Here is a 23,018-nt window from a genome sequence, read left to right on the forward strand (position 1 = left end):
ACCTGTAAACACAATCATTACGTGGATTTGTGTCCGACAAAATGTAGAACAATTTCAGCATCTTTTGTGATGGTAATTATTCCCAATTTACAAAATTTATTAAATAAACTATTTTTTAAACAAATTAAATTTTTGAAATTTAATATTTATATGAGCCTGGAAATACCTAAATCACTTTGTAATATGTAAATAAAAAGACACGGTAAACATAATGACAAAAAAAGCAATCAGTCTAAATGACAGATTTTATTCAGAGGATTTTTTTGATGAATTCCTATCTTGATTAAAAAAATAAATAAATAAACAAATTGTAAAATAAAACAAGAAGACACACTACACAATCTATACTATGTTTTTTATCTATCACATTAATCGATTACAAATATCAAAAACAGGCATTAGTTCCCAAATATAAAATATACAATGAACTAAGAATAATGTGATTTGAATTACTGTAAAATTATAAATTTTCAGATAAAACTAATAGATTAATGCAGTTTGGAAAGTAATTTACTTAAAATTAGAATATATGTAAATGATAGTATTAACATAATGTTCACCTATAACTTATTATTAGAAATGATTAATGGCTTACTATTTTATAAATTTTTTTTATTATTTTCTCTATAAAGCCCAAGCATTTCAATAATTTGAAAATAATAATAATAATAATAAATATATGAGCATGCAATTACATTTTGAAACAAACGAGCTACTTTGTAATAATTCCTTGAAATTGGTTAGAGGTGTAACAATCTTTGAGAGAAAAGGAATAGATACTTAAAATATTTAATGGGTAATATATTGTATTTATTTCTCAGAGGTCACACTGTATGATCTTTATATGTGACTGTATGATCCTTAAAGGCATTGCAATATTCTTCTGAGATCAAAGGTTTCATCATGTCTATACAGAATTGAAAGGATCATCATGGATGATCCTTTGTACAGAACCTTTGTCATGAGGTTCTGTACTGATTAATATGCAAGAGACATTTAGTAAAGAGTAATATCCTCTACCCTCTACTACAAATATCAACCTGAAACAGTTACTAAAACGGTGAAGACAAATATTGGAAAAAGTATTATTCTTAAAGATTACACTTTTCAATTTGATACACCTGATATTTTTATTTTATATAAGGAGGCTGATATCACATACTTTGTTGATAAAACAATTCCAGTACTTACTAACAATAGAAAAAAGCCAAAGTTAAAAAAAAAATTTCAAGGTACTTGACACATTAATGCACAATAAAGTAGTTCATATCTAAATGATAGTAATTAGCTACCAGAAAAAATAAAACAATATGGGACGGTAACAGTTTACATTGTTAATACAATTTTAAAAGAAATCAGAGGAAAATTGTCTGATGGTCGTCATAAATCTCTTTCGTTGTCAGATCTTCCTAAAGAGTTGCAGATTGAAGCTTGCAGTATGCTTCGTACAATACTTATGAAAGATAAGCTGATTTATTATTACAACTCTTATATTAACTCACTCTTGAACTATCTATCTGAGATTCATGGCACGAACCTCTCAGTTGAATTTTGAAGCACTTCCATTAATCCACTCGCTCTGAAATTTTGCATATAGATTTGTTCCTGTTGACAACAAATTTTAGCAACATTTTCAAATCGCCAAGATGTGTTAATTAACTTAACTTAAACTAGCGTTACACACTAGCTGATAACACAGTTCATTCAAGAATCATGTACAAATAATGATACTGTTACTCTTTTGTGAACAGTTTTTGATCATGCTCATATTTAGATATTTAAATGTTTCAGTCTGTGATTGAAATATTTACTTGAAAGATAGTCCTTTTATAATTCTAATAATCTAATGGTAAAAATCTGCTATTCTTTCTTATATAAACATTTACTTTCGAACAATAATATGCCACACTGATAACGTTTTTAAATTTTCCAGGTCGTACGTAATTTATTTCATTATTATACAAAAGGTAAATGAACATTTTGAAACTGGAAATTTCTTAACCAAATTAAATTACAGTAATACAAATTTGCACTTCACTGTTTTTTCTTTTCAGATATAATTTAAGAATGATTTATTATATATAAGTAGTCTTTTGAAAAAAGAAATTGTTTAATCTCTACTTCAGAATAATGCTACTTTTACATCTCTGATCAATTTCAATGTATTTTATAAAATGTTACTGCTATAACCTTATCTGCAGTATTGGAAATTAGAGGCATGAAAACTTTGAAACATCACTCAAATCTGTGCGCTAGCGCAGCTGTTAAGTATAAACTAATAAAGACTAAAAAATATTAAAAAATATATAAAAAAACTTTTTAAAAACCATTCTTATATTAAATGCACTAAAAAGTAGAAAATAAAACAAATTTTGAAAAGTCATAGTAAAAATCTTTGCTCCCCACTCTTTAGGCCATTCGTCTATTCTAAATTTTTAATTTTAAGCTATTATTTTTACATAATCCTACATATCACCGTCAAAGCTTGTTGTCAAATCCATTCTGATACTGTCCTAAAATAATATTTTACCTCTTAGGGCATTTAATTTAAGAGTGGTTTTTTCAAATTTTTTTTTACATATTTTATTATTCAATATAAACCCTTACAAAATTAATAGATTTAAACAATATTTTCAGTTATTTACTTTAATGTCTCTTCTTAACGTCCAGCCTTTTTCATTATCCTTAATTAAAAATTTGAATTTTGAACTCCGTATCATACCGTATTTAAAAAAAATTTAAACCTTTTAAAAATCAACGACAGTACATAGTAAATATTATAAAAATTTTGTTCTAAATTGTTTCTTAAGAACTCCAAGGAAACTTAACTTCATATAAAGATAGTTTTTATGATTTTCACCTTATAAGTGCAGAACAGTCTTCTTTTTTTATTTCTCAATACAGCTAATAAACTCAAAACTGGAAGAAACATCTATAAACTAATTAAAAACTTTCTGTGAAAAGGGAGTCCCTAAGAAAAGAAGTATGCACAAGTCATACTACTAGAGCTTTTGGTCCGCGGGTGGTATTTTATTTCCCACCTACCTGTATATTGACAAAGAAGCCTTTCCCTATCTGCCACCTGGGGACGTACCAGATTGGAGTTGATTCTGAACTCCTTTAAAACATTCTTAAACTTATGAAAGTCCAAAACCTTTTAATTCTGGATTTTTTTTTGTAATTTTAATATTAGTAGTGGTAAAACCATTATGTTATATTAAAAAACAATTATTGTTAGGTAATAAAAAACCATTAAAGCTGATAAATATCGGTCATCTTATTAAAATTATGAGAATTTCATATTATCTTTTATAGAAACACCCTAAACCAAGTTACATAGCTTTTAACATATTAATATATTTAAAAAATTTCATAAGTAACAATTATTATCAGCAATCATGTAAATAAAGCTTCATGCAAGATTAGAATTTTTGCAACACCCCAAAAGCAAACGATTATGTTATAAAGTTAATTAGTGCTAATAAAAACCAAATAACAATTATAGATAAACAAAGCTGCTTAAGAAAATTAAAAGAAATATATTTAACATTTTATAAAATACTGTTAATAATTTTGTAATTTAAAAAAAAATTATCATAAAATATATCTACTCTACTTTATTTGACTCATATATTTTTAAGTACATATTTAACATTAGATAGACTTTTAATGAAACTAAATATTTATAAAGTAATTATTTTTATATACCACTTAAAACAACTGATGTTTAAATAACTTGGAACATAACACATATTTAATCCATGTTGATAAAATTATAATTAATATAAATTATTTTAGCAGAAATCACTAATTTCAGTGTATAAACATTCACTAATCCAATCACTGTTTTACATACATCTTCAACTATTAATTACAGTTATAAACTAACATAATTATATGAGTTGATGGGTCATTCAATAATTAAAGAGAAAAATGACTGTAAAAAAATTATTTATTCAAGGACAACGAAACTAACACAATTTTACAACATAATACTGTGCTACATTTAGGCATTTTTCATCTTTTTGTGAGCTTTCTTATTGCAGTAGTGTTACAAAATTCAGTGACATGTAAAAACTATTTGAGTGGTCCAAACAAAAACAATCTGATAGTATGAAATCAGGGCTGTAAGATGGATGTGAAAACACTTTCTGATCCAACTTTTTAATATCTACCTGAGCCTTTTGAGTAGTAAAGGGCCAAGCATTATGATGTAAAGAATTATTTTTGAGAGAGAACCATAATTATCCTTCTTATTTGGTTTCATTTGTGTGTCAAAATAGTATTAATTTATGGCATGTTGTTCTTAAAAAAAACTGCAATAAATTTGGCCATTATAGTCTATAAACACTGTTAGCATATCTTTACCGGCTGACGTGTAGGTTTTTAATTCCATTCCAATCTCTGTCATTTGGATTTTGGCTCAAAATGATGAATCCAAGTTTCAAAACAAGTTATTATGAGAAAAAAGTAATACCTTTCATAAAAACCATCATTTAAGTTTCATACATATGTGAATTCAGGTGTCTGTTATCGAGTCAAATCTCTTGGAATTCACCTTGAATGTGTTTTGTGATAATTCAGTTCATCATGGGTAACGAAATGGTGCTGATACTCGGACTATAAATTTTAGCAATTTTCCAAATCTTTTTATGCAACTGTCCTCATGAATAAAATCATTTATACAGACTCCATGGTATACAATAAAAATGTTTCATCATTTCATAAATGCACAGTTGAAAAAGTCTTTTGGTTAGGACATACCACTCGTCCACCACAGACTTCATCTACTCATCGGGTATGAAAGATTTCCTTTCCTTTGATATCAGTCTAAAGATATGAAATCACCAGGAGGAAGACATGATGAACATGAAGTATAGAAGGCACTGAATCTACTGTACTTACTTTATTTGACTCAGATATTTTTAAGTAAATATTTAACATTAGATAGACTTTTAATGAAACTAAATATTAGTAAAACAATTATTTTTAGATACCACTTAAAACAATTGATATTTAAATAACTTGGAACATAACAACACATATTTAATCCATGTTGACAAAATTATAATTAATACAAATTATTTTAGCAGAAATTACTAATTTTGGTGTATAAATATTCACTCATCCAATCACTGTTTTACATACATCTTCAAATATTAATTACAGTTATAAACTAACATAATTATTAACATAACTAACATAGTTACTAACATAACTAACATTCAATAATTAAAGAGAAAAATGACTGTAAAAAAATTATTTATTCAAGGAGAACGAAACTAACACAACTTTACAACATAATACCGTGCTACATTTAGGCATTTTTCATCTTTTTGTGAGCTTTCTTATTGCAGTAGTAAGGAAATTGATTTCAGTGACTACAGATCATAGTCGTTGATAAAGTTACCAAAGGATTTAATGTGAATAAAACATTAAAATTATATATAGTTAATTTAAAAAATTATAATTATTTTGTTTTATATTAAATCTGAAGAAATCATTTAAAAAAAGATAAATAAAAAAAAACAATCTTTAAATTGTTTAATCATGGAATGATATAAATATTTTATAGTTTATCAATTTATATTCTCATCACTGATTTCTAATATGTAAAATAAAATTAATGGGAACAATTAAAAATACAACATAGAAACAAAATAAAACTTACTGGGTGGTTGTCTTTTTTCAATGTTACATTAACATCTGGTGATGTAGGTTTGCATGCTATTACCAAACTTTTATACTCATGCTGATGTAATACAACCACTGATTGATTAACAGCTAATAAATGTTTATCATCTAATAACATAAATTTAAAAAAATAATTAATTTTAAATAATATTAAGAAACAGCAACATATTTAAAAAGGATTACATTAAAGACAAACAATAAATAAATAATATAAAACTTCTCAAACATGTTTAATATGAAATAATTATAAAAGCAAGGTATTAATTGCAATGATTTATATAAATAATTTTATGGATGTAAAATTACTTACTTATACACATTATACAAATTACAGTAAACAACAAAATGTTAAAAGTTTATGTAGTATTTATCTACATCGACTTTGTTGAAGCAATCTTCTTAACACAGTATTCAGAATGGAGAGTCAACTGAGAAAAAACGAGCATCGCCAAAAAGCGTCACATGCTAGCTGATAACACAGTTCATTCAAGAATCGTGTTCAAGGAATAATACTGTTACTGTTTTGTGAACGGTTTTAGGTCATGCTCATATTTACATATTTCAATCGCAGATTGGGTTTAACTGTTGACAGATTTAACAGATTGGATTTCTTTGTTAGCTCATATTTCTTATTAATAAAAAATGTATCGTTGTGTAAATTGCATATACATTATATTTCACCATTAATAATTCATATAATATTGCGTAAGAAGCCTCGCTTCTGTAGTGTGTCCATGCACCGAAGTTTTAAAGTTAAGAATCTATTTTATGATATATAAATTAATTTTCAGATTTGGATAGATTAATTAAAATACCGAATTTAAGTATACAAATTTATCATTGTTATTTTTACTCAATAACCAGAAAACTACATTCTTGCTTAATTAAAAAGAAAGAAATTAATCCTCTATTTTGAATAGTACATTATGTAGATCACTCAGGAATGAGTAAGTGTGCTATTACAGAGATAAAAAGTAACAATCCTTAAAAGATAAAAATATTTCCAAACCTAAAAATTTGTTGTTTACTTGTTCAGAGAATGAATTTTTAAGTCTTTGTAATAATTATTAAAAATTGAACAAAAAATCTTACCTTCAACATAAATATAATAGCTTGCTGTATCGTTAAAATCATTTTTGCCAGTTGGATGGCACATAAAGTATCCAGTATCCATGTAAAATGCGGTTTGTAGTTTCAATTTCGAAGAATAAATAGAACCAGTAAATTCATTAGTAATTTTTACAGTTGATGAATGCTCCTGAAAGATAAAAATGTATGAATTTTACAAACAAAAGTGTTAACAAATTTTAAAAAAAACGGGTGTGTACACCACATAACTTCCTTTTCTGCCTATTAAATTACATATAAACATTTTTTGCTGCCCTTTATTTGAACTTATTTCATTTGAAAGTGAGATACGATTCTCCAATTCTTTAATAACGTGGACAGTTACACGATTGCATTGTGGTGGACACCACATTGCATCGCATTTTTTGTGGTGTCCATATCAGCATTTTATATTAGTTTATATATTAATTTTGTTTTACGTCTTTCAATTATATATGTGGTGTAAGTGAGAACGTTTAGCATCTGTAACCATGCACACATGGGTTCGAATCCGACTACATATATACATATAATTTTTTTTTACTTTTTTTTAAATTTAAATATATTGATTTATTAATAATTATTAACTTCTATAAAAATTATGAAATTAAAATGAAAAGTACATATTATTTATTTCACTAATAACTACTGATTTTTTTCATATTTTTTTCTTTATTGTTATTGAATTATTATTTATTGTAATTTTTTTACAATCAGAAGTTAATAATTATTAATAAACCAATAAATTTAAATTTAAAAAAAAAAGAAGGAAATGTCGGATTTGAACCGTCCCCTCGAAGCCTTCACCTTGTAAGATCCAAATATTTCATTAATTAAACGTTTATTTGATATAACTCTGGAACCAATGAAAATAAGTACAACTTAAGATATATCCTTGAAATGCTCTCAATGAGGACTTATTACTGCAGTTAAAAAAAAAGTCCAAAATCCAAAATTTTTTGTATTTTGGACAATTTTGGTCCAGTCAATTGCTATCAAAAGGTGAGATGCACAACTAGATGTTACAACAGTCGTAAATACAAAATTTCAACATTCTACGGCTAATCGTTTTTGAGTTATGCGAGATACATACGTACGTACAGACGTCACCCCGAAACTAGTCAAAATGGATTCAGGGGGTGGTCAAAATTGTTATTTCCGTTGAATTCTGAAAACCGAAATTTTTCGCGATTGTAATACTTCCTTTATTAAGCATAAGGATAATTAGGTTAAAATAATTATAATAAAACAAATCAACAGAATTTTTTCATATTTTCTTTTTAAGTTTCTTTGTCCTTTAGGTATTGTTCCACAATACAATTTTGACAGAATTCTATCCTATTAACATTATCTTTACTTCCCAATTCTGTGAATCTCCCTTTCCTATCATTCATTACTTTTACTTTTCTGTCTAGATAGCACCACTATAGCAGAGCTATATCTCTAGAAGGGAAAGTATTGTAATCGGTCTGATTTGGGTATATGCGGTTTTCACCGGATCTTCACGTTTTGACCCCTAAGGAACCCCAAAAACCGGATGGAAGTTTTCCGGATGTTAATGTTCGTATGTACGTGTGTTCGGTATCAGCCTCTAAATCACCTTATATCTCCAGAACTACTGGACCAATTTTCACCAACCTTGGTCAGATTACTTCTATATATGGGGCATTGATGCCATTAAATTTTCAACTTAAAAGGTCAAGGGGGAGAAGCTGTAGAGCAACGTCTTTCTCAGTATCATGAGATTTCGCATAATAAAGTTATATTTTTCTTAGGCGCATTCGTTAATGATTAAAAACTAACAATATTTGCAAAAAACATTTTTGCAAAATCGCACTTTTACCCCAAAAAATGCTGTTATAGTCGTCTGCTATGTTGTGACGTCACAAATGAGCGGTAGAATTAAATCAATGAATAATATTTAAAGTGTAAAAAAAAGTAACTCGAACTTCATCACTGGTGCGTTAAGCCTCACGGCTACACCGGTCTGCTGACTGTACAAGCAAAATTTGTTCTATGTAAATTGTGAAATTACATTAGTTAGCGCCAACCGTCACCGCTAGTGCCGCCACACCCGCGCGAATTAAATACAGCATGCGCGCGCAATTTAGTTAGAATCATTGAATTAAATAAACGAAAAAACATATTTAAATAAATGATAAATATTTTTAATTAAGTTGTGTGTGTAAACCGTGCATCAAAAATAACCCACAGTTGGAGGACTTTGGAAGTTCTACAACTGTATTGTCAACTTTTTTCCTCCGTTATCACCTTTTTACTTCTTTTCAAATGATTTTCCACATTCAATCTGCAGCAGACTCAATTCTCTTAAAATATGGTTTGATTACACTGGGGATGTCCATTAAAACCGATTTCATTCAAAAGAATTGACTGAATTTTATATTAAAAAAGCCGCAGTCGGCTTTTACGACTTCGGCTTTTGAATTAATCGATTATTAGTTAGAAACTTTGGCTAGTCGGAATTCCGACCAGCCAAACACATATGTAGTTAGTCCAAAAATAATAAAAAATCAAATTGGATTTACTAATTTTTGGTACATTAAAAAAGTAAGATATGGTATATGAAAAAAAATGTTTAATAAGTTGAAATCGCGGCAACATCTCGATTCCCCCCCCCCCCTCGCGACAGGAGAAGATCCCGCCTCGTAGCGTGTCTGGTCGCTACATCCCCCTTCCGTTCCTAGTCAAGTGTGGCTTAATTGGAGGTCATCTTCACGCCCTCAAACTGATCAGATGCCCCGAGGGACATCTACATCAGTAATTTCGCCCCAGTCAAATTTTCCTTCAAAGAAGACATCAGACACCTAATACTACCACGTAGCCCTCAGGAACTAAGCCATAAGCCTACACCCGGAAGATCGAAGACCAGCGTCTGTCACTACTAATAAGCCCTAAACTGTAAGTACCAACAGTACATACAAATGCAATAAGTATGCCATGACAGCATATCAAACAACAAATTCAGTCTAAAATCTCGGCAAAATCTAAAGAAATCGCGGCAACAGTAAAGAAGTACGTGAAGGTGAGTCAATCTAAAGAACTGTTACATTATATCTCATCGGCCCGAATTCGGGCTGATGAAATGAAAGCTGACGCACAAATTTAGTGAATAACGGAACGGAACGCAAAAGTGGCGGGGGTTTCACAAATTTCTCCCTTCAAATCGCAGAGCCTGGACAGTGTCCCTTGCTGCTGTATGATTCTGTTAATCGGGCTTGTTTCAAGTGTTTATTTTAATGTCGGGTCTAAGTTTAAAGTTTTGTTTTAATTTTATGGACGGATTTGTGAATAGCGTTCCATATACGTTTGGATCAGCGTTCTCAAACCCATTACTGGGTCCGACCGCGGGAGACTAGGCTTTTAAAACCTGTGTTCCCGACGTAATTCTCCTTCAAACCGGCCACTGAAGTCCTTTCGGTGCTAACGCTTCATAGGCTAGCAGGAATACGCCACAACGGGGCACTAATTGATTGGTGTGAGCAATGCGCCCCCTTCTTCGGAGGGAGTCGCAATTGCTGATTTGATTTAATTAATTGTAAGTATTAGATATTTTAAGGAATGGATAAGGAGAAGATCTTCATCCACTTGTTCAATGGCTGCCCTTCACGGTGCTTCTCTGCTGGGTTCTTTTTCCGGACTCCTATCCGTGACGTCGGGTCGTAGTGAATAAGAATGAAATCTCACACGGGGGAATTTCCGCGTATGAGATTTCATTCTTTAACTTTTTTTTAACATTATAGTATTTAAGTAATGTCAGTTGAAATATATAATTTTCATGAATTTGTGGATCTATGTTTTAGTTCTATTCATTATATGGTATATGCAACAAATATTTACTATCATTCATCGTTTAATATATACTATTTTATTGTAATTTCAACTGTATACAAAAAATAAATTATTTATAAACTTCATCAATAGTTCAAAAACGATTTTATAATTTATCTATTATAATAGTAATAATTATAGCAGGAGCAATATAAAATGCCGAATAGCACAAGCTAAACGAGCCTTCAGTAAGAAATATAATTTGTTTACATCAAAAATTAATTTAAATGTCAGGAAAAGATTTTTGAAAGTGTATGTTTGGAGCGTCGCTTTATATGGAAGTAAAACTTGGACAATCGGAGTATCTGAGAAGAAAAGATTAGAAGCTTTTGAAATGCGGTGCTATAGGAGAATGTTAAAAATCAGATTGGTGGATAAAGTGACAAATGAAGAGGTGTTGCGGCAAATAGATGAAGAAAGAAGCATTTGGAAAAATATAGTTAAAAGAAGAGACAGACTTATAGGCCACATACTAAGGCATCCTGGAATAGTCGCTTTAATATTGGAAGGACAGGTAGAAGGGAAAAAATGTGTAGGCAGGCCACGTTTGGAGTATGTAAAACAAATTGTTGGGGATGTAGGATGTAGAGGGTATACTGAAATGAAACGACTAGCACTAGATAGGGAATCTTGGAGAGCTGCATCAAACCAGTCAAATGACTGAAGACAAAAAAAAAACAGTAATTATATATTAAAATGATCTCATGTTTACGGATCGAAGATATTTTAGAACAATATGATTATTCTACAAACAATATATCTGAATATCTTACATTGTTATATTCAAAATTATACGAAACTGTAAACGTTATTGATTATATACTTAAAAATAAAAACAAAACTTTAAATACAAATTATTTTGAACATATGGAAACATTGTTCAAGTTAACTATATGTAATTCGTAATATAAAAACGCAGCGTCAAATACATCGCATAATATTGCTTATGAATTAGTACATCAAAAAGAAAATTTAGAAATCAAAAGAAGTCGTCTTTTGTTTTGAAAAAGAGGTTCGTTTATTTTTAACATAAATCAAAGTGATTATACATCCGAAATGGTAGTTGAATTGTATAAAAATTTAATACATTTTTTTTTTTAATAAATATTCTTTATATATTAGACCGCAAACAATTATATTAACTTCTCCACATTTGTATAAAGAAATTTACAATTCTAACCAGATAATACCTCTCACAGAAGATTTATTTAAAGAATGTCTAAACAACAAAACAATAAGTGGATCTAAAAGAAAATTATGAATTTAAGAAGAAAACGTTTTATTAGGTTTAGGTCTCGAAAATGTAATGTATATTATACACCAAATGGAAAACGGTGCGGTGCCTGTTGTAATAAAACATTTATTGACTGGAATTTTTAAGAAAATTTCTAAAATTGCTTTTTCTAAAATATATCAAAAATATATTTTTATCTCTAATTAATCAGTTAAAAGATAAAAATTTACGAACCGCTACTAGACAAAATTTTACATATACATTTGCTAGACAGCAATCAATATATATACAATTGATGTTTATTCGTCAAAATATCAATTATTTTTTCATATAAAACAAAATAATAATTTTAAATTGGTCGTATATAAGAATCAAAACGATAATAGTATTATTGTTTTCGATTTATTAGGGTTAAATCAAATTCCTTTATATGAATTTTCTAGAATATCATAGATATCGTAAAAGTTTATGTTTTCCGTACGACAGTATTACAGTAAAACGTATATCAATTTTAGATGTGCAATTTAATCGTTATTATTCAAATAATAGCTATCGTATAATTATATAAAAACAAAATGTTTTTATAATGGTACGTTTTTTAAAAAAAAATTGAATAAATACAAATCAGTAGATACAGATAAATATAGAAATATAATCTCTAAAAAACACAGAAAAGGCAAAATAAAAGACATTAGAAAACAAATTATGTCACAAAAAACTTTAATGAAAAAACAAATAAATTTTGTAAAGACGTTATAACATTATCAATACCGGATAGTTTACTGATTACAGATTCTAATTGATATTAATTAGACTGTACTTAAACATATTTTAACATCGATCCACTGTAACCAATAATGTATTAGATTAAAAATAAATTTATATATATTAACAATCAGATTTGAATGAAATTAATTAATCTAAAGATCTTTATATTCGTATATGACTTGATGTTCCATATTTAGATAATGTATTAAATGTAGATTTATATCATCATCATCATTGCATTGTGATTGAAAAAAATTAAAATAAAATAAGATCTAGTTGAAATAACAAAGTTTTATTTTTTTCGCAATAACATTTTTAAAAAAGTTTTATTATATAGGCATTTTTTTTTGCTTATTCGGTTATTCGGTCCGAATACTTAGAACCAACATGAAAACACATCTAATATAAATAAGGTGTACAATTGTAATAATCATATGGTTTACTGTTAAAATTTATTATACGTAAAAGATAAAATGCAACTTATGTAATACAATTTTCAACTACCTCCCCGTCTAGTTGGCGTAGCCGAATGGATAAGGACGACATATGTTCGTACTTTGTGGAGGCACTGGTTCGAAAACTTGTCGAAATCAGTTTTCTTTTTATTCGAAAGCTTGCCCAGTTATTATTTTTTTTATTTTTTTATTATTCTTTATTGTATGTGAAATGTATATATCTAATAATTTCTTATAAACATGCGTACCGGTAATAATTTTAATTATTTCGTTTTTATTAGCACCTTTAAGCTCATAAAAAGCCACAGTAGGGATTCCGGCATCGGCTTTATTATTGTAAATTTCAATTAATTCTTTTTTTTACTACAATACCATGCTTTAAACGCTTTCCCAGCATTTTGACATAATTTTGTAATGTAAAAAAAAACCGTATTTGTATTGATAATTAGCTTAAAATCGGTGAAAATACCATTAAATAGTTATCTTTTATTTGTTTGTAATATGCATCGATTAATATTAAAAAATATTAATGCGCATGCGTTTAAAGATCAATGCTATTGTAATATATTTATATATGCTAAATAATATATAAAAAAACAACTAATTATGAGTGATTAACAACTACTTTAAGGAATCCCCTCACGTCATAGACAGTCATTACAATAAAATACATTTATAACAAACTATGAATTGTGAGCTGTTTGATCGAAAATTTAACTGTATTTTGCGGATTTACATGAAATTATTTTAGTCTCACAAATCTGAAGGAACATATACAATAAAGAATCAGATGTTTGCACCCTATTTTCGTTCTAAGTAATGATGACCGATTGATGCAGAACTTCATCATAGTTTTTTTAAATTTATAAAATGAAGAAGTAGATTTATTGAAAAATTTATAATGAAAAGTAGGTTTAAAGTGAATTGACATATACGAATTTCGCTCTCACTATTATCTCGAGAACGGTTGGACCTAGATGCATGGGGGACCTATCGTATAGGGAAGTTAAAAGTATCTTATCAAGTAAGCCTTTCACAATCGCGTTAAAAATCGTCTAGGACGCACCGTTTTCGAGATACGCCCTTTTTTAGAAATCAATATTTAGTATAAGATACAACCGTTTCTTATGTATAATATAAATAAGATCCACGTTCTAGTATTCAAATCCTTGTAAAAATAACTGACTTTACTAGGACTTGAACGCTGTGAACTCTCGACTTACAAATCAGCTGATTTGGGAAGACGCGTTCACCACTAGACCAACCCGTTGGGTTCTTTTGATTATCTGACTTGAGTAAAACAACATCCCCTACCATCACGATTATAGTCGCAGAAGCGTACAATGGTTTTATTTATTTATTTCCCAGCCCCTCATTCTGCGGCACTGAAGTATGATTCAATATTGAACCACTTAATTGTATTTTACGCCATATGGAATGGAATGGAATACAAAGTTGGCAGGGGTTTATAGATTCTCCCTACGGATAGCAGAACCTGGACAGAGTCCCTTGCTGCTGGATGATTCAATCGGGCGTGTTTTTAAAAGGTTTATTTTAAGTGACGGGTCTAATTTTTCAAGTTTTGTCTTATTTAATATTTTTAAGGACGGATTTAATTGCATTCCAATCCGTTGTTAAACCAGCGTTATCGAACCCATTTTATGGGCCGACCGCGGAAGGCTAGGCTTATGCAACCTGTCCTCCCGACGTAATTCCCCTTCAGACCGTCCACTGAAGTCCTTTCGGTGCTAACGCTTCATAGGCTAGCAGGCATACGCCACAACGGGGCACTAACTATATGGAGGGAGCAATGCGCCCCCTTCTCCGGAGGAGTCGCAATTGCTGGTTTAAGTTAATTTACATGTAAGTTTTAAAGGAGAGGTTGAGTAGAAGTTCTTCATCCACTTCTGTTATGGCTGCCTTTCAGAACGCATCTCTGCTGGGCTCTTTTCCGGACTCCAGAAAAGAAGCCCGTGATTTTGGGACGAGTAGGGTCCCAGTCCTTCTTCTTCCGATGACCTCTTCATTCTTCTTTGGCCTGCACTTTCCGAGAATTGGTAGTAACCGAAGTTGCATACCATTAACCTTAGTACTCCCGAGGCCCCGAAGGGCTTAACGGGGGAAAGTGCAGGTTTCTTCTTTCTTCCATGCTGTCAGTGGCTGCTGGGCAGGTGGCTGCTGGGCTTTACGCCATAAGAATCCCCTATCCAGTTATATAGTGACCACGAACGATACAGGTTCGCCAACCTTAAGGAGAGAAATTTCCCAGCGGTCTTTATTTTAGAGATATCCCTCGTTCATGGACTACCTGACTGTATGTGCGGTTACACCGTCTTGTTGAATAAAGCAACGTTAATTTCATTCTCGGTTTGTTCTCCCACGAACTGATGAATTATTTAACAATAACTATCTGAATTGGTTTTTTTTTTTTGAAGAATACTGGACTAACTATTCTTCTCCTGTTATTGTAATCCTCAAACCAATCATCTGGTCACGTATTGAAATTTCATGTAAGTTGTTGGCAGATCATAAATGTAAATTCTATGCGTCCACGTACCCTAATAAATGGAATCTTGCCTCAACGGTACAGAAAACATACGTCAAAATATCGCAGAATTATTTGTTAGAAACTTAAAACCATTCACAGTGCTGAATTCGCTTTCCATAGTCTATAACCAGTAACTTTCGCACTGTTTCACTTTATACGAGATGTTTCTTAGAAACTTCCTTGTGTATAGTTGCAACACTGATGTTTTTGTCGGGCCAACTTTTGCATCAAATTTCTTCTGTAACATCTGGCTCCAGTTCTGTTAGTTCGTCTTTTGCCAGTCAATTTAGTTTCTTCCTGTTGTTTAGATGTTCTATGTATTCCAGAGGTTACGAACTGCTTGTTGATTATCCGGTAATTCCCTATTTTTTCTAAGGATTGTTACTTTGTAAGATATGAAAGACCTCCGAGCTTTATGGTTATGATACAAAATATTCAAAAAAAAATATATAGACTACCCAGTCAGGACTCACATCATTCGCCCTTCCTGTCTATTCAGGAAAACAAACAAAATTTCCTTATAACGTTTTATTTATTTTGTTATCAGTTACTTTTTATTCTGCGCAATATTTTAAGAGATGTATGTTATTATTAATTTCCTGTGTCGATTTATCTTCCTTACCGAAAAATCTATTTTTATCATACTTTAATATGAACTATATAACTTTATTTATTACGATTATATATTGTCTACATGTGTTCCCGATATCATTATTTAAAACTTCTATTACTCAAATCTATATCAAATTTATCAGTTTTTTTCTCAACGCTTACTTTTTATCTTCTTTTTTAAGTACTAACAACAAAGATTGGTAATCATCATGGTAATCTCAGTTTGAGAAGCTGTTGCTTGAAAACAGGTCACTCCTTCGATGAACCATATAACTATTCTAAGATTTCATAACAATAATATTCTTCTTCCGATAGTTTTTCCTTTTCTAAATTTTGGCATTTTATAATAACAAAGCTAATTTAAGTACTATATCGGTAAAAAACCCAGTCCTCCCCCTCAAGGCCGGAAACCACCGCATTTAAGCATTAGTCAGCCCCAGGAGGAGCCTTCGAGCTCAATGTGTTCACAGTCTCCGTGCATCATCACCGTAGCCCTTCCGTGCAAGAACGAACGAAACTTTGCAGAGGGCTGTCTGTCCTCCATTCGCTTTTCAGTCCGGAATCCTACACCTCACTTCTTCAGGTTTTCGCTGGTCTTCTGTGTTTTACTGGATGGTCCGCATGTTATTATAGGGAAGCCTCACCTCCTCATTTGAGATGAATCAGCCAAGGCACTCTAGACATGGTTGCATCCCGTTTCTTCTCACTATCTGTTCAGCTGTCCACCCTGCTCCTTCTCTCGCAGAATCTTTGTGGCTAGTTCTGCTATTGCAAGCCATTATCTATCTCCCCTGAGCATATACTCCAGAATATTGTCCGGTGTCAGTTGGAGGACCCCGAGGTCTCTCCGTAGCGGCACCCACTTTCCACAGTCGAAGGTGTGCCTTTTTTGCATTTTATTTACAGAATATCTTATTTTGTTATTATATGAATTATTTTTCTTCAGAATAAACCGAGAACAAGATGAAGATAGAAGTATATAAAAACATATTAAACATTTAGGAAATGTTTAACCGTATTTCCAGTTTTCTTTTCCTTTTGGTTCTTTCTTCCTCACTTCTTAGGCATTCAAGTTTTTTATTATGTAAGAGAGGATCAATATCCCGGTTTTACTACATAGATATTATTATAATATTGTATGCAAATAAAATACTGGGTTTACCAGGATTTTTGTTTTATGAATACTTTTATCCATATTTGAGAATCGGAGTTCAGGACTATGGTGAATATAAACAGTGAAAAAAAAAAAAAAAATATATATATATAGTGCTTTTCCGAATAATGTAATTTTGTGATTATTTCTACCCGAGATTCAAGGAACATTTCTGTAAAATTTTGCTGTTTAAAAAATAGAAACACATTCTTATACAAAATGAATTTTTTTTTTTATGAGATTTTGTTTCGGTATTGAGGCACAGTATTGGTGATATATGAGGGCCGGTATGCGCTGGTGTGCTAGCTCCGATGATCAGCTGGAGACTCCATGCACAACAGAAAGCTGTTGTGACGACGATCAAATCGACCTGACGTCTTTGGTGGGGGGGGGGGGGGGTCAAACCCACCGGGTTGGTCTAGTGGTGAACGCGTCTTCCCAAATCAGCTGGTTTTGATGTCGAGAGTTCCAGCGTTCAATTCCTAGTAAAGCCAGTTATTTTAACACGAATTTGAATACTAGATCGTGGATACCAGTGTTCTTTGGTGGTTGGGTTTCAATTAACCACACATCTCAGGAACGGTCGAACTGAGAATGTACAAGACTACACTTCATTTACACTCAATTTGTAAGGAAACAAATAAATAAATAACCAATAATTCAGTACAAAGAATAATTTAGTATAAGGAATAAAGATTATTTATAAAAACTATAGGTGGGTGGCATACGTCACCCGGACGACTACTCTCGTTAGTATTTCGCACCCTTCTACCGGAGTGTTAGGCTGGTTGTAATACTTATTATTTACGTCCTTTATAAGCATTTAGAGTAAGGGGCATCATATTCTCCCCCTCAGTTTCCTTTTTGTGCGACAGGTGTATTTTTCATTTATCTTCCTCATTTACCTTTTACGTCGTTCTGAGTAATTCTAAAAATTAAATTCTGATGTCTGATGGATTAAATGTTTACTCGGATGACCGGTACTGCAGCGTTTGAATATATAATTCACAAATAGTTCTATCAGTGACCGATAGATAGCGTTTGAAGCGGAGAAAACTTATTTAAAATAGTAAATTCTGAGCAAACAGTCTCAATCAATCAAAAGCAACAAATACACAACGAACAACAATGAAACAAATATACCTTCTCGTCTTAAGACCAACAGACTGTCTGGTTCACGAAAGCAAACTGGACACAACGCAGGATTACCGACCTTTTCAGGTAGCATTATTTGCAGCGCATGGAATATAATCCTTCAAAAAATAATCAGTTACTTTTCGAACCCGCTCTATATTTTTTTTAGCGACGAAAGATGGCAATTTGCATTCAGGCGACTTTAAAACTTTCAACGGAAATAAAAATATTAACGATAAAACATCACTGATAAGAAAGTAATAACATTTTAACATAAAAAGCTAATATAATTAATATTATATAAAAAGATAAATCAATTTGTTGTTACCTTACTTTATTTTCAGGATAAATCCATTGCAGAGATTGGTCACCAGTACATGTTAACTCTAGATCGTCACCCGAATGTATTACGATGTCATTTTCTTTATTAATTTTACCATCTTTAGGCAATTTATCAATTTTTAATTGGATTATGCATTCTGAAAAAAAAATAATGGAGAAATTATTAATAACTAATCTTATTAATGTAAATTGCTTATAAATATGAAAAAAAAAAAACAAAAAAAAATTACTATTATTTTTTTCAATGAAATAAGGGTATAAATGATATTTTATTTTTAGACTAAAATATATTAATTAAAGTGATGGCAAAATGTTACTGAACTTTCCTAGCACATAATTTACAAAGAATTGAAATTTAACCCTCTCAGTCGATAAAATTAGAAAGTCGGCTGTTGCATAACTTTCCCGGCTTCATCAGAAAAGGTTAGGAGGATAATTAAAACGTGTTTTCATTTAATAAAATGAAAACACGTTTTTTAAAAGAAAAAATTCTTCTAACTAAAATAGTGATTTCTTGAAAAATGATTGAAAAGTATAAACCTGTGGGTCAAAAAAATTTAATAAAACAGCTGACAACACAGTTTTTAGCTTTTTTATAAATTAAAGCCTTTACAAACGACAACTGTGGGTTGTTTCTGATGCAAGACTTACACAGATAACTTAATTTAAAATATTTATCATTTAAGGTACTACGCCCTTATCAGATCGGGGCCAAAATTAAACACAAATTAGAATTTACGTAAACGAATATTTTTTCCAAGTTTTATTACTTTTCAGTAATCTGTTTTAGAAATTTAGAAATGTATAAAAAAAGAAGAAAACTCTAAAACAATCAAGGTTTACCTTACCCATCTCTGATCGACTTAAAATTTCAGTAATGTAACAAACAATTCATAAAATACTATTACAGTACAGAATATCAAGTTCTTATGATGTCGCTATCATGAGAGAGAGAGAGAGAGTGAGAGAGAGAGAGAGAGAGAGAGAGAGAGAGAGAGAGAGAGAGAGAGAGAGAGAGAGAGAGAGAGAGTCATCGGAAAAGGTTGCAGCAATTTAAAATAACTACTTAAAACTACTAGAGATAATAAAATGATTATTCTTTTAAAATGTTCACCAACTCAAAACATTTTCTTTTACATACTGTTGCGTGTTCGCGGCTCGATCAGGATATTGAGAAATTGACAATTGAGGATGTTTATTTAATTACAATTTATTGATTTAAAAACATACGTAAGACCAGATAAATCAATAATAATGACAATAGTACGACAATCATAAAACAAATTAAAAAAATAATAATCAGAATAATAATAATAACAGGCAATAAAAAAACATCTCACAATAGTATTTAGAATAACGACAATAATGGCAACAGTAAAAAATAATATTAAATGTCAATAAGAATAATAATACTAAACAGAGATTACATACAAAACAGAATTTAAAGTAATCTTCAGGATTTATTCACATGTAGATAAATAATGAAAACCAGAATTCAGTTCCACTGAAAAAATACATTACGGTAGCTTAACACTTTTAACCACAAAAGTCTTGTATTAACAACAAAAGTACAATAAATAAGACAAAGTTCTTTAACTGCAAATTTTTAACATTCTCCTATAGCACCGCATTTCAAAAGCTTCTAACCTTTTCTTCTCAGATACTCCGATCGTCCAAGTTTCACTTCCATATAAAGCGACACTCCAAACATATACTTTCAAAAAGTTTTTCCTGACATTTAAATTAATTTTTGATGTAAACAAATTATATTTCTTACTGAAGGCTCGTTTCGCTTGTGCTATCCGGCATTTTATATCGCTCCTGCTTCTTCCATCTTTAGTAATTCTACTTCCCAAATAACAAAATTCTTCTACCTCCATAATCTTTTCTCCTCCTATTTTCACATTCAGTGGTCCATCTTCGTTATTTCTACTACATTTCATTACTTTCGTTTTGTTCTTGTTTATTTTCATGCGGTATTTCTTGCGTAGGACTTCATCCATGCCGTTCTTTATTTCTTCGAAATCCTTTTTACTCTCGGCTTGAATTACTATGTCATCAGCAAATCGTAGCATCTTTTTCTTTTCACCTTGTACTGTTACTCCGAATCTAAATTGTTCTTTAACATCATTAACTGCTAGATCCATGTAAAGATTAAAAAGTAACGGAGATAGGGAACATCCTTGTTCCCTATCTCCGTTACTTTTTTTTCTTAAATATATTTTTTTTTAGAAAAAAATAAAAACTTTGGTAAGTAAAAAATCAGTCTCATTACTTTTCTCACACACCTCGTGTATATATATATATATATATATATATATATATATCCATCAGTAATTTTTCATGTTTTTTTTTTTTAAATACTTTTCGGTTAGTGAAGATTATCGAGATTTGGAAAAATCCTAATTTTCAAAATCTTGACCGATTCCCATACTTTCTTCTGTAGTACGGTTGATATTACTGGAAAAGTAAAAAACGGATAATTCACTCTTCTAAAAAAATATTATGTATAAGAAAATAAAATTTTGTATGTTTAGAGAAAACAAAAAATTGGGGAGTAAAATAAGGTGTCTTAATTTTTCACCATTATTATAAAAGTTATGTTTTAAACATATTAGTAAAAAATATTTTAAAAAATCATATTTTTTAAAATTGTTTTTAGGTGTTGTACTTCTAAGAAAATAATACAGTGAGTTATATAGTTCCAAAAATTATAGGTTGGGCTATTAAAATAATATATTATAAACACTTATATTATTATTTTTTTATTAAATAATAACAACTTTGCCGATATCCGTGGCGGAGTAGTGGCGTAGAAGAGCAAATGGGTCCAGGTTCGAATCCCGGTCAGGAATGGCATTTTTCACACGCTACAGAATTAATTTATTATGCATCGGTAACTGTAAGAGGGGGTTAGTTTGTTGTTACTGTATAAATAAATAATTTTAAGGAAAAAATAACTTTTTCTTATAAATAGCCAACATCGGATGTGGCAACGGAAGACAGATATAAAGGTTAGTCGATAAGAAAAATAGAGAGGAAGCAGGGAATGAAGGAAAAGAAAGAGTAGAGAGAAGAATATTGAAAAGATGTTACAATATATGTAGATAAATAAATATATAAAAATACAGTACAGAAATAAATGAGAAAAAATAAACATGATAAAACATTTAGTTACAAGACGGAAGATAGCCATGATAACAAATAATCCGTCATAATTTCTTTATAGTTGAACAACCCTTAAAAATTACATTTTTTATTAAAAAATAATAAAAATTTTAACTATCTTATTTATTTATCCAATAAAACAATAGTACTCTTTTATGTACATTACTTGTAAAGAAAAAACTGGCAAATTATTCAATGACTTTTTCGGCTACGTCGGTCAGGTATAACTTTTTTGAAAGTAATAAAAAAAAATTGCTTCTCATTTTGAGTCCGGAATATAGTATAGGTTCCAAAGGTACTTTAATTTTAATATCCCTTAAAATGATGAAGAAAAATACAAAAAAATAAATAAATTAAAAGAGCCAAGAAACAAAAAATAGAATATTTATTGTTTATAGATAGGAAATAAATTTTAAGAAACATTTTTCTAAAAATATTCAAATAAAGGTTAAACTTAACAAGTTTGCTTAAGTAAAGTTTTCTGTAAATCTAATATTCCCTTCAATAAGGGATAAAATAAGAAAAACAAACTTAAAAAACCTTTTCTGTATATTAGGTCCAGGGTTTACAATTTAAAAAATTGTAGCTCAATATATGAAATATAAACTTTAAAAAAAATTTTGTAAAATATTTACACCGATGGGAGCTAATGCAAAATACATATTTTAAGAAATTGGAGTTGATTTACTGAAAAAAAATTATTTTTGGGTTATATGTAAATAAAAAATTTACTTTCATAAAGTTTTCTCTAGAACGCCCCTGTAGAAAATGAAAACTGGTTTTTTGGTAATATCCCTCCACCTCATTAATGAATTTTGAAAAAAACTATTATGATCATTGCCTTGTATAGAAATATTTGGGCCAAATTTTAAGAAAATCGGTTCAGTCAGTCCTGAGATATAAGCAATGCAACACACATACATATGCTTTTTTGGTCTAGATGAAGTAGTTGGA

General features: G+C 30.1%; 1 protein-coding gene across 1 annotated transcript in view; it reads right to left on the reverse strand.

Annotated features, from left to right (window-relative positions):
• The window catches only part of LOC142332520 (vascular endothelial growth factor receptor 1-like), an 86,014-nt gene extending 68,968 nt beyond the window's left edge, over positions 1-17,046 (reverse strand). The window contains exons 1-3 of the mRNA XM_075378967.1: positions 16,975-17,046; positions 6,787-6,952; positions 5,672-5,802 (exon numbers count right to left, since the gene is read on the reverse strand). Coding sequence (XP_075235082.1) covers positions 5,672-5,802; positions 6,787-6,952; positions 16,975-17,046 — 369 coding nt within the window. The remainder of the gene's footprint in view (positions 1-5,671; positions 5,803-6,786; positions 6,953-16,974) is intronic.
• Positions 17,047-23,018: the final 5,972 nt, after the last annotated feature.

Source organism: Lycorma delicatula, chromosome 11, assembly GCF_047948215.1.
Source record: "Lycorma delicatula isolate Av1 chromosome 11, ASM4794821v1, whole genome shotgun sequence".
NCBI classification, from domain to species: domain Eukaryota; kingdom Metazoa; phylum Arthropoda; class Insecta; order Hemiptera; family Fulgoridae; genus Lycorma; species Lycorma delicatula.